This window comes from Parasteatoda tepidariorum, chromosome 1 (genome assembly GCF_982258835.1).
Source record: "Parasteatoda tepidariorum strain Cologne lab strain chromosome 1, Ptep-v5.0, whole genome shotgun sequence".
In the NCBI taxonomy this organism is placed as follows: Eukaryota; Metazoa; Arthropoda; class Arachnida; order Araneae; family Theridiidae; genus Parasteatoda; species Parasteatoda tepidariorum.
In genome coordinates this window covers 67,664,513-67,678,253 of record NC_141755.1, presented here as the reverse complement: position 1 = coordinate 67,678,253, position 13,741 = coordinate 67,664,513, and the positions used below count along the sequence as shown (strand labels likewise).

The window sequence follows — 13,741 nt, the reverse complement described above, 5'->3', positions numbered from 1 at the left end:
TAACACCAATACACATTATGACAGTAGGTATTTTACTATTTTTTCAATAAGTTATACGATAATCATTAGAATTAAAACTATAATAAAGGCAAAAACTAGCACACATAACTAAAATACTCACTTAATGAATTCCATTACTTTGTTTCTGTACTCTTCTCTGCTTTTATCAGAATCCATGCAATAATAAATGCGCTCTAAGGTTACAGCAACATGAGTTAAAGTACGACCTGTTATATTCATGCCACTTTCATGTTTCATTTCTGGTAACTCACTGCTAACTTCAAGAAGACAATATAACCCTAAAAATAATACATTTAATTTAAGGATGTATGTACATATGAGTATGAACATATGAGTAAAATGATGAATAAAAAACACATCAAAGAAAAAATAAAGTATATATATATATATATATATATATATATATATATATATATATATATATATATATATATATATATATATATATATATATATATATATATACACTGGTGGACAAAAATAAGAGATGGAAAGCATTTTTGCACATTCATTCGCACATGCAAGATACCCGCACACCGCTCCATGTGTTTGACGATGGTTCCGTGAATGCCCAGAGGTACAGGCAGGAGGTCCTAGAGTCCTATGAGCGTCTTTACAGGGGCACTGTTGGCCCTGAGTTCATTTTTATGGACGACAATGCGTGACCACATAGGGTACTCTCATGGTTGATGAGTATCTGGAAAGAGAGGATATTCAACAAATGGATTGGCCAGCCAAATCCCCTGACCTGAATCCTATTGAGCATGCTTGGGATGCTCTTGGGAGAGCTATTGCGATGCGCCAACCTCACCCCAGAACCATTCTGGAGTTAAAAATTGCTCTGGTGGAAGAATGGGGGGAGGGGTCTTCCACAAGTCCTCCTTAACTCCCTTATTAACAGCATGCATACTCGTTGTGCATGCTGTCTGTCTGTCAGGGGTGACCATACACCATACTAGAGGCAACATACACTGTACAAGCCTCACTTTTATTGTCATCTTTTATCCTTAAGTTCAGACTACATTGGATTTATTGGCAATAGGTCTTGCCAGTGAATGGCACTTTCATTTTTGTTTTGTATACTTTATTACATGGAATAAGCTATATCCAAATGTCTTCCATCTCTTAATTTTGTCCACCTGTACAGATGGATGACAAAATAATACGAACACCTGTGAAAAAGTGTGACTTATTTCACACCTGCAGTACAGCCGCCCCACCTGCGACAGAAGTCTGCCACCTAGTGAACGTGAAGAGAAAGCTATCAGTCTCTCAACATTAGTCACTTGCATTGCATGAGTTTATCTAACTAGCTTTTATAAGGTGAAATGTCTGACCTGCCAGAATTCCAAAGAGGGATGATTGTTGGGGCGTGTTTAAGTGGAGCATCGGTGACAGAAACAGCAAACCTTTTAGGGTTTGCAAGAAGTGCTGTATCAGCCGTTATGACAGCATACATGAAAGAAGGTAAGACGAAGTCGTCAAAGCAAAACAGTGGCCGAAAGTCAAAGCTTGATGATAGGGATAGACGTGTCTTGCAGCGCATAGTAGCACAAAAACACAAGCAATCGTTATCCCAGATAACACCGGACATGAACAGTCATCTTCAGGACCCCGTTTCAACAAGAACTGTTCAAAGAGAACTTCATGCAGCGAACATTTATGGAGAGTGGCAATTCGCAAACCCTTGGTGACAGTAACCAATGCTTTCAAGCACCGTCATTGGTGTAGAGGTCACAAAGGCTGGTCCCCACAGCAGTGGCAGCAGGTAATATGGTCCGATGAATCATCCTTCACCTTATTTCAGACCACCGGACGCATTTATGTCTGGAGATCACCCAAAGAAGCGTTTGATCCTGAATGCCTCTTACCAACTGTGAAACATGGAGGTGGCTCCATCATGGTTTGGGCCACTAGTACGTCTGCATGGGACAATCAAATCTAATGACTATCTAAGCGTTCTAGCGGATCATGTTCATCCTTTTGTACAGACTGTATTCCCTGGAGAGTGACTGATTTTTCAAGACGACAACGCCCCTTTCCACACCGCTAGGTGCGTTCAAACATGGTTCGAAGAGCATAACAATGAAGTTGAGCATCTCGCCTGGCCCCCTCAGTCTTCGGACTTAAATATTATTGAACATATGTGGCAATATTCGGAGACTAAACTTCGTTCCCGATTCCCACCTCCATCAAATCTTTTGGAATTAGAGGCCGTTTTGCAAGAGAAATGGCTTAATATTCCTTTAAACGTTGTCCAGGACCTTTATGCATCGATCCCACGTCGTATTAAATCTGTAATTCAGTCAAAGGGTGGTCCAACTCCCTATTAATAAAGATTTTCTCATATTTCAGAGGTGTTCATATTATTTTGTCACCCATCTGTATAAATATATATATATACAGTGGAAAGTCGCGTATCCGGAATCGGCGGGACTTTCCGAAGTCCGTATATTTGATTTTTCCGTATAATTGACCTCCAAGGTAAACAAAGCTTAAAATGATCTGAATCTAAGAAGCAGAAAATAAATAAACATTATTTTTTCGGGCAATAATGTTTTAGTATTAGAATGATATCTAATCAATCATAAACAAAATATTAGAAAAAAAATAATTATTGCTATTCTAAAAATAAATATAGAAAACGAAAAAAAATCCCAGTTATGAAAATATTAATTGCTCTCTCCACCATTTTGAACTAGAACGATTCAAGCAAGAAGGGGAAATTCCCGTCATTCAATAAGGTGGGTAGGTGGAGAAGAAAAATTCATTTCCTCCTTACTTGTCATTCAAGTTGAGGGCGGGGTAGTGACAAATTCTTATTTTCTCTCCCATCATTGGCTATCAATCAAGCATAAAGGCGTGGCATGCTAATTGGGTTCTCTTTATTTTTTCTTGTGTGACTAAAGGGGATTCCCCCTCCACTTTAACATTAAAAAGGTTCCAGGAAATGCCTCTTTTACTAGCCAGCTGCATAGGAAAGAAGGGGACTCAGTAGTGCTCTTTTGAAAACAACCCCCCCCCCTTCCTGCATTCCAGAGGAGGAGCGTCATGGTCTTAGTAGATCTTCTGTTTTCTGTTGATTTATGGGTTCAATGCATAGATCTCTAGAAGCTGAGAAGGGAAAAAACCTGTCACAAGACCACAAGACTTCGTTTTTTTTTTTTTTTTTTTTTTTTTTTTTAAAGGAGAAGGGAAGATGAAGAAATGTTTGTTTATTTTGATTGTTAAAAAGTGTCCGGGAAATCGACCCTTCCGGAAAAGGGGCGTCCGGATATGGGACGTTACACTGTATAATAAATGTTAAGTCAAATAATAAATATTTATTTTCAGTAATATTCCTTTCGCTAAAAATATGTTTTGATTACTGCGTTAAGTATATTTGGTTCCACTTTAACCCAAGAGGAATAAAAAAGTCTGCATAACTGCATTCATAGTCAATGTAAAAAATCAAAATGCTTTTGTTTCATCTTCATGTGTTCACTTTTTTAGCAGACATTTATAAATTATATGCATTTAATGTAGAAAAACTTTCAATGAGTATTTTTAAACAAAATTTTTGTAATTTATGACATTCATATACAACTCCATATGCATTTACTATTTAAAATTACGAAATAACTAAGACCTATTTTTCAAGGTGCACTGTTATATTTTTTACTACTTCCAATTCTGTCACGTTAGGGTCAAAAAGATTACAGCGAAATCAAACAATAACTGCATTCTATGAGTACACTGCAAATATTTATTTCAAATATAAATTTCCTTCTCCTCCATGCTTCAAGTGTCTATCCTACATGGTATCTATATCTTACATGGTTTTTATATCTGTTATTAAACAATAACAGGGTTGCCACAGAAAAAAATGAACAAAATAGTTGCTTTTAGTAGCCTAAAACATGAAAATAGTTGCTTAAATAAGAACAAAAATGAATCAAAAATTTGACTAAAATTTTGTTAATGACTTAGTTGTCATATACCATGTATATATATATATATATATTTATATGAAAAGTGATTACTCAAATTCAAAATTTGCATATCGTAATATTGTATAAATTTGTTTTTTTTAAAAGCATGCAGAATTTCGTAGCAATAATCATTGAAAAGGCGATCGAGAAATGAAATAGACTTACAATGGTGTCTGTGCAAATTGAACGATCTAAAAAGTGAAGACTCGAATTTGCTAAATTTTATATTTTTTAAGAAAAAAAAAAGTTCAGTGTGTTCAGAAACTATCTTGTGGGGTGTTGCATTTCCACCCAATTTATGCTTTAAAAAAAAGAAAAGAAAGAAAAAATGTCGCTAGGAGTACAGAAAAGTCTCCCAATAGTGTCCTTTTCCTGAAAATAGTGGCTTTTTCAACCTTTTCAGGCAAAAAAAGTTGCAATATTCGCCTCGTGCCAAAAATAATTGCATTTTAGTGGCCTGTGGCAATCCTGCAATAAGTTTATAAAGGTTAATTTAGAAGTAAAATCATATATCTTAATTTTTTTTAAAAAGAATTTGGGGAATTCGTTTTATCCCAGAATAGAAAACATTATTTCAACTAAATAAATTCAATAATTTTTCAGATTTACTAACATTGTGAAAAATACTTTGAGGAAAAAAAAAACATTATTTATCAAAGAAAAAAAAAGTCTGCTTTTTACATAACTTTTTTTCCAAGATGCTTATTTAACTTGACAGCAAGTGTTCAGGATATCAAACAATAAGAAAATAAAAATATATAGTCTGCTTAAGGAAAGAACAGAATGTGCAATGTCAGAGGAATTTATGAACCATTTTTATTACATTAAAAGAATAATTTAATGCAAATAAACAATGCAAAATCATATTAAAGCGCTTCTTACCATCACTCTTCACAAGTTTATGTCCCCAACTTAAAGCTTCAAATTCAACATTTTTCATTATAAGTTCCAATATAGCATCACGGCCAGTTGCAGACATTACTCTACTAGAAACACTTTTGCAGAGGGTCTTCATTATAGTATCAATAACTAATTCATTGTCTAAAATATATGATAAGATTATTAAACAGAGACTATCGAAAATACTATATTTAATAGGAAATAATCAAGTTGTGTTTGGTTAAAAAAAAAATAAAGTTAATCACAGCATTTAGTGGAAAATGCACTTATATGTTTATTACATGCTTTTCAATGTTATTAATTGAAAAACCATCATTGCTATCCTTCGGAAATTCGAGCGATGAGTAGCAGCAAAAATAAACTTAACTAGTTGAATTGGCAAGGATTTACAATTTATTTTACTTAAGAGTAATTTTAAATATCTTAAGAAAATAATAATTTCAATTATACATGCATTTTTTTAACGAATGAATTACATTACATCTTCCAGGCTTTTACTAATGAGGTACATTCTAAAATTCTTCCTAACTTATCAAAATTTCATTTACTTAGATTTTATTTCGCTTTTTATAAACTAGATTACATTACATTTTCAATCTCTTCAATCATTTGGTATTTAGTAGAATAGATTTTATGAAAACACATGAACATTTTTTTTGTTGCTTTATTTGTCATCAAAATTGAATAGAAGTATGTAATAATACTTCTTAGCAATAGTTTTTAATTATTAAAAATTAATGCCTATCAAAATATTTAAAAAATTCAATAAATTTTTTTTCTTGCTCTGATGATAGTCTTGAAATTTTTTTTAAAGCAAAATGAAAAATGCTTATCTTGCCGTGAATGCATACCTGATGAGGTTAACAACATACAGAAAACATATATTTATAGAAGTTTAATTTCTATTTTTTTTAACGTAACACATTTCATGAAAAAATGTACAATAATTCACTCTTCTTAAAATATTACAAAGAATTAACCTATTACAATTTACACTACATTAAATTAAAATACTATTTTTTATAATCTGCAACAAATAAAAAGTTAAAAAAATAACATTCTGCATTTAAATTTTACACAGTAAGAAAAAATTCTCTGTATATCCTTGTCATCACCTTTCATAAGTTGTTTATCAGCTTTTTTTCCTTCTTTGACATCCATGCCTGCTAGAGTGTTCAAAATAAGTTGAATGAAGTATTCAACAGCGTTAACATAGTTTTCTGAGTCAGAATTCAAATTCTCAATTAAAAATGGAACACCAATAATTTGAAGTATCTCTAGTGTCTATAAAATAAAATAAAATAAAAAGTTTAGCAAAATAATTATATACACAATTATAAGAGTGAGATATACCTCACATAATCTATTGAATAAACCAAAATAAAAAAAATCTTCCAAACCTCACATAAGCTTTTAAATAAACCAAAATAAAAAACTTCTCTACCTGACATAAGATTTTGAATAAAAATTCTAAAAATATATTGCAATGCAAAAAACATCCAGTGAAACTTTTTAAGCTAACTTTTAAATGATCAAATTTTTTTTAATAACATTCAATGAAATTAACGTTAATTATATGTCAGTGTATAGTATTAATGTAAAACAACAGGCAATGTAATATTATTATGAGACAAAAGCTGTTAATTTTTATAAATGCATATGAGAATAATTTTAAATTTAATTATTTATTTCATTTAACCGTTTAAGTAGTCATACCTTCCTCCTCTGGCAATTAATCATATTTTATATGTTATATTCAATAAATAAAAATACAGTTACAGTCAATCCTTGATATAATAAATTCTGTTTATAATTTTGTATACCCTCTCTAACTTTACACATTACTCTAACTCTAACAATTTTACTCTAACTTTACACGTCTGCTTCTTAAACTCCTTCATAATTGACAAGATAAGTAATAATTCGAATGATTTCAAGTTTTTCTCTCTCATTTTTTATAAAAATGAAGTTTAAAAAAAAATAATAATAATAATTATAACACAGGAAGTTAAACTAAGCAGGAATTTTCTGCATCTTTTAAATTTAGATAAGCAGATTAGTAAACTACAATGAAAAGAAAAATTGATCTAAATAACCTGTATGGTATTAAAAAAAAAGCCTATCTCAAATGTAAAAATAAAGACTTTTTTACATAACCATGATGGAAATGTTGTAGAGCTACAAATAATTTTTGCAAACAAAAAAATATGAACATCAATATTAATTTAAAAATTATATAAATTTAAAATGTTTTTAATTTAAATATCCTGAAATACAAACCCTTTTGCAATTGTTCCTACAAAGCTCACCAAAGGTTCTAATGACAGCAGTTGAAATCTCTTCATTTTTTTCAAGTTTCTTTGCAGCCAACAGCTTGGTAATGCCACTTTCTTTCATAATTAATTCACTACCAGCTTTTTCTTTGGCAAGCACAACAATATTATTTGCTGCCTAAAAAATAAAAAAGTTTAGATAAATATTGCTCGAAAAAAATTTAACTTATTACATTAACCTATAAAATATTGTTCAATTTTCTTTGTCTGTGTTACTTTACATTTTTAGCATTATGCTGAAAAAACTTTGATAATATTTCATATTTTATGTCACATAAAATATCTATATTTATATAATATAAATATGGATATTTTGTATAATAAATAAATTTAAAATATATTGTGATTTATTTGATTTGAAATATTTGAATAACATTATAAAATATATTGTTATTCAAATATTTACGTGATATTGTAAATATTTGAATATAAAATATCAAATATTTACAATATCACGATTTATATAATATAATAAATTTGATAATGCACTAAACCAGAAGCATTTGATCAGAAGTTTGCTAATAATAACAGTCTAAATTAATGCATTAATGCTTCTATCTCTACATTCCTCTGATTAACCAACCATTTATAAGCAAACTGTTGAAGAGCAATACCTTTAAATGCAGGAAATACAGAGCCACAAGCTTATAGCATGAAGCTAATTACACCCCCAATGCAATATTATCTTTTTCAATAAAACATGCTAAAGCAATATAAAAACTAAAAAAAAGAAAAAAAAATTATGTGGCTTACTGCATAATTGAATATGTTTATTACAATTAATGCAATAACAATGCACCAACTTAAACATACAGCTATACTGATAACACCAACCTTTTACTTGTAGAGAGAAGAAGAAAAATAGAAAACTCGGCTATATATAATAAGTATCAGACACAAGTATAAGAGAGAAACTACTTAATAAAAAATCAGTGTTAAGATATAAATCATTTTGAATAAAATTAGTGTTATTCCAGTTCAACAACTTTTTTATGCAAAAAATATCTTACAAATTAGAATTGTCCTAAAAAATTAAAGAAAATTATTCATATAACAAGATAGGTCATTAAATATCGTTGTCAAGATAATTAAGTACCATACGTTTTGTGTCTCTCAACACAAAATCTGCCCAAAATGTGTATATGGTATAAATATACAGGAACAAATAAAAAAATTTAAAATCATATAACAGCTCAAGTTTGTAAAATATAAGATTAATTTTCATAAATATAAATAAAAGAAAATCTAAGTACTAAAAAATATTTTTCTGCAAACATTAAAATAAATATGTTTCCTACATTACTGCAATAAGTAATGTCACTTATTATTCTAAGTAGGTTAGGAACTACGATTATCGCAAAAGAATAGAAAGAAATTACAAATAAAAATTATATAATATATATGTATACAAGGTTATTGTGAGCCCAACTCAAAAATCCTGAAAATTTCTTGAGTAAAATCATTAATGACGCATTTCAAAAAATTAATGTTATAAATTTAAATCATTGATAGTTTCAAAACATGAAACCTAAATAAATTATGTGCAGCATAATTAAATAATTATGCATAAGTTTACTTTTATCTCTAATCACATTTATTATTCCACCAGAAAAAAAAAATTTACAAATGAGAGATACCAAGTATAAATTCTAGTTCTAATATTCTTAAATAAAATATACAAGAATTTTTATACATAAATGCGATCGATGATTACTTGGAACTACTGAAACTTGGATTTCAAGAAACTTCCAGATCACGATTAGTGAAAAATCCGAATTTTTTCCAGAGCACAATCATCTATGATATATATTATATATATATATATGTGTGTGTGTTTAAATAAAGTTGAAAAATGCATGCAAATCAATAGTTAATACAATTTAAAATATAGAAACTACGAAACTGGTTCTGACGGGATTTTTTAAACTTGCAATTAATATAATTAACTATAATCTTGCAGTAATTTCAGCATTTAACTCAACAAAAGAAAATAAATAAATCCCATTAATTTCAACTAACAACTTTCTGAAATAGTTCTATTAGTAATTTGCATTTTATGTATACATGAATCAGTAAAGATAAAATAACTTAGTAAATAACAATACTATGCAACAAAAGTCTTCTTACCTTCAATTTAAAATTTTTATTCATACAAACTCAATTATAATCTGTGTGAATTGATCATAGCAATTATTCTATTTATCTGTTTTTCAAATTTTTTTTAAAAAAGTTATGTATTCTTGAAAATCAATGTAAAAATTAAGCAACCAGAGTATTGCTCTTCTCATTTATTTGAACTAGTTTTACATACATATTTTGGTAGAGCACATTTCAGTGTGGCATTTTTAAATAAGTTATCAGTTCTATAATTTCTCTAAGCAGTCTCAATTCATTACCTAATGTGTCTTAATTAAAGGAAAATGCTATATTCCTATTCTGATTGTCATGGTAGAAGTTGCACTGCATAAAGAATGATTAAAAAATTTTCAGCTTCATTATTTATTTAAAGATATAAAATTTATTTCATAATATTAATTCAAATTACCTGTAACCTTGTTTCAGCTGATGTTTCTTCTCCTAGAAGATATTCAAACATAGTTTTTACTTTATTAGTAGTAGTAGCCTGTTCTTTAGCCTATATAAAATGAGAAAAAAAATTAATAACACAGCATAATGACAAAATTTTCAAAAGTTGACTAATTTTATTTACCAAATGAAAATTTAATATATATATATCTATAAATATATATATTAAAGCCCAAAAACTGAATTTGGATGCTGCATAAACATGATCATAAAGCCATTAAGTTTGTCCTACTTACTTGACAACTAAAAAGACAGTGAGTTGTTCAATATTTGAGTGTAATAAGATTAAAGGCGTAATAAAATTAATTGTTAAGAGATTCAAATATACTATGATGATTAGCTGTATGCTTCTGATAACTAAAAAAAAAATTCTTTAAAGTACCTGCAGTTTTATAAATACAAATAAATTATTGAGAAATCTTATATATTTGATTAAAAGATTTCCAGAAAACACTGCTGCCAACCTTTATGGAAAAAAAACTTGCTGCACTAGAGCACCAGAGGTAATTCTTATGAATGTTGAGATCATCACATTTATTGACAGACCCCTGTAAGATCTCTACAAATCAAATTAGAAAAATTGGCTGCATTTCAACCTTTCTAAAAACTTTGCTAGCAACAAAAAGTATCGCACTATAGTAGTTTCACTATTTGTAACACACTATTTCTAACCATTGAATAATGAAATAATAATATGCGATGATATCCTTTCAATGTTTCAGATAATGATGAGTAATCTGGATAAAGAAAAAAAATTAAAGCTAAAAATGAAATAAAAAAAAGTATGAGAAGATAAATCAAATTAATTTAGTGTGCCTTTAATCAAAACATATTAGGTTATTTAAAAATATCTATAATTTGAAAATTATCATGAAATCAAGATTTTTTCAAATATATAGCAGATTTTCGAAAAGGCAAACAAACCGTTGATCAATCTGGTGTAAAAAATTCTAAATACAGTTGAATTTGCTTTTGAAAATATGTTTGAAATGATTAATTGTTGAAAGTGAATCTAATTATAAATTTTCTAATTTATAATTAGATCGAAACCACTAATAAATTACCAGTTCTTGAAGTTTTACATTCAATCTAGTCAATATTGGTTGAACAGCACTATTATTTGGATCTAAATGATTAACTGCTCTTGCATCTTTAAAAGCATCACTGTATTGTTCCTGTTTTTCATATGCTTGACATCTTCGAAATAGAGCTTTTACATCAGCAGGTGTAATTTCCAATGCTGTAAGAATAATAAAAATTAATGAAATGCTGTCGATTTCAAAATAAAATTGTATTTATTAAATTGTTTTTAAACCAGTTTGGTAAGGGAAGGTCCGAATTAAGAATGAAACAATTTGAAAAGCAATGGAGTAGCGTGAATAATTCCGCATGTTATCTGACTTAAAATCGTCTTTGAAAAGTAATACAGTCTGTTTGCCTTTAGCTACTTGAATGTGTCTGATTATAAAAGTAGATTTGAGATAAAGGTAAGAGCTTTATAGTGCTCATACAAGTGATTTTGAAAAAATAAATTTTGTAAGTTAATAATCAATTTATTAGAATGATGTAATGGAAATGAAATTAGTTAATAACCAAGTAAATGTTCAATTATTGACTAGAGTAATCATCTGAAAATATCATGGGCAACATAACTATAGAATTCTTCAATCAAAATAAAATTTGCTAAGAAAAAAAATTGACTTATTATTTTAAAATAAATTATAAACTGTTTCTGCAAAAATTTGCATTAAATGATGAAATATATCAAAATGCAAATTCTGAAAATTTCCAAGAATCTTTTTTTTCTTTTCAATCTGATACTTTGTTTTCTACACTATATATGTGTCAGAGAATTTAGTTATGCAACTGTTAAAACTGACACAATCAAAAACTTTACATCAGATAACAATTTGATTTCACTTTATTAACTTTACTATGTTACTTCATTAATTTAAAACAAAGGGAATATTTCCGTATTGGTACATTTTTATGTCAACTACCATCGCCAAGGCACCAAAAAGATGGGAATATTTTCATATCACGATCTGAAAGTGCTAAATGGATTTTAAACTTGAAAAAGTTTCTTTCTTTTTTTTAAAAAAAAAACATGTTGAGGTTTGCCATGGGGTAACTTAAGCTATACCCATTGAATTGACAATGTCCAGAAGTTGCCAAGACTTGGCGGTTATTCTGATGCAGATCACAACGCAGAATTCTTCTCACTACAGCTAATGCTACATTAAAAAAAATTAACAAATCTGGGTCAAGTACACATGGAATTGCAATAAAATTTAAACAAAATGTTAACTTTATGTTGGAAAAAGATCGCACATTTTATCGAAAACAAGAATTAAACTAAAAATGTTTACAAACCTGAAGTACAGTCAATGATGGCATTTTCATATTTTTCTAGTTTCAAGTAAGCAGCAGCTCTATTTTTAAAAAGAGTTGCCTCATCAATTGATTTTACAGAGCAAAGTTTCAGGCCTTCGGTGTACAGTTTAACAGCACCCCTATAATCCCCAGAAGAAAATAGAGCATTGCCTTCATTCTTAATTTCAGTGAAATCTTTTTCTACATCTTTCGAAGACTCCGTAGAAATCATCGCTTTCTCTGTTAGTTGAATTGTATCAGGCATCTAAAGATATTAAAACAATGTTTACATAATATCTTAAACAACAGAGCTGAAGTTACAAATTCAAATACTAAAATTTAGATAGCAATTAAAATGCATTAATAAATATCCATTATTTTCCTAACCATCGTAATAAAATCTAAATATTACACTCCTAACTATCATTATAAAGCACAATTAGAAATAAATAAGACATAAATAAGCTAAAAAATAAATAAAAATTATATCAGATACTGTTTTTAATCCTTTTAATCGAGCATTAAAGTCAGTTTCATAATAAACCTACTTATTATGAAAAAACCATGTAATTTTCCCACAGCATACAGCAATACAAAAATTCATATCATAATACAAACTTCATACGAATTATTTTGATAATATCTTAAACAATTAACAATATAAAACAAAGTGAAATTATAGATGAGTGAATAAAAATGACGTGATTAATATTTTACATAGTATTTTTCAACACGTTATAGAAAGAAAAAAAAACTATTTGAAATAATGAACATGAAACGCAAATAATATTAACTTACAGTTCAAGAAGTGTGATATATATAAAAGCAACGTTTATTCCAGAATGATCAAGAAGCCATGTGCACAACTATGTCAGCCAAAAATTCAGCCGGGATAAAGACTATTTTTATATTTATCCATTTATAGTAACACTCCTGTCACCATGACACCAAAAGTTTCTGCCGATGTTTTTGTTTTGGATTGTATAACAGTACAGTTACAGCTAAAGGAAAGGATGTATATTTCAGAATGGCTCCGCTCTATAGAACCGTTTTCACTACTTGCAGCAAATTCCCGCCTGAGGAATCGAAGATGCGACCCTTAGAGGTGAAATATGTATTTTTTATTATTTCTTATGACGGAGAGTTAACACTCGAATTTCAATAGTAAACGTTAAAGTGATGTACAGTGGGCAAAAAAGATATCACCCTGAATAACTTTTGTTCTAATTATCGGGCTTTCATGTACTGAGTGTCAATCTCAATTGTTCATGCTGGGAGTACCCTCAAATATACAAATCATTTAGTGCTAACTGTTAATTAAATTACGAAATTGACCACAATAACGTACTTTCAATGAATAAATATCTTTTTTTTCTTACATATTTGGATTCCTGACCTTCAAAATATAGGGGGTAGTGCAATCTGGGAAATATGGTCCCCATAGTTTGGTCAGGAGAGAGATCCAAATTTCGGACCCCATATTGTTAATTTTACTTTTTGTGTCTTTAGTCACATTTTTAAAAGCTTACTCTTTATGTATATTATTTTATATGTTCC

The 13,741-nt window shown here is 29.1% G+C and overlaps 1 protein-coding gene across 1 annotated transcript in view; it reads right to left on the bottom strand.

The window, feature by feature from the left end:
• unc-45 (unc-45 myosin chaperone) overlaps nucleotides 1–13,175 on the bottom strand; it is a 32,694-nt gene extending 19,519 nt beyond the window's left edge. Inside the window, exons 1-8 of the mRNA XM_087165700.1 lie at nucleotides 12,983–13,175; nucleotides 12,185–12,449; nucleotides 10,876–11,051; nucleotides 9,771–9,860; nucleotides 7,173–7,343; nucleotides 6,008–6,176; nucleotides 4,875–5,033; nucleotides 122–299 (exon numbers count right to left, since the gene is read on the bottom strand). Of these exons, the coding sequence (XP_087021826.1) occupies nucleotides 122–299; nucleotides 4,875–5,033; nucleotides 6,008–6,176; nucleotides 7,173–7,343; nucleotides 9,771–9,860; nucleotides 10,876–11,051; nucleotides 12,185–12,449 (1,208 nt within the window). The 5' untranslated portion in view covers nucleotides 12,983–13,175. The remainder of the gene's footprint in view (nucleotides 1–121; nucleotides 300–4,874; nucleotides 5,034–6,007; nucleotides 6,177–7,172; nucleotides 7,344–9,770; nucleotides 9,861–10,875; nucleotides 11,052–12,184; nucleotides 12,450–12,982) is intronic.
• Nucleotides 13,176–13,741: the final 566 nt, after the last annotated feature.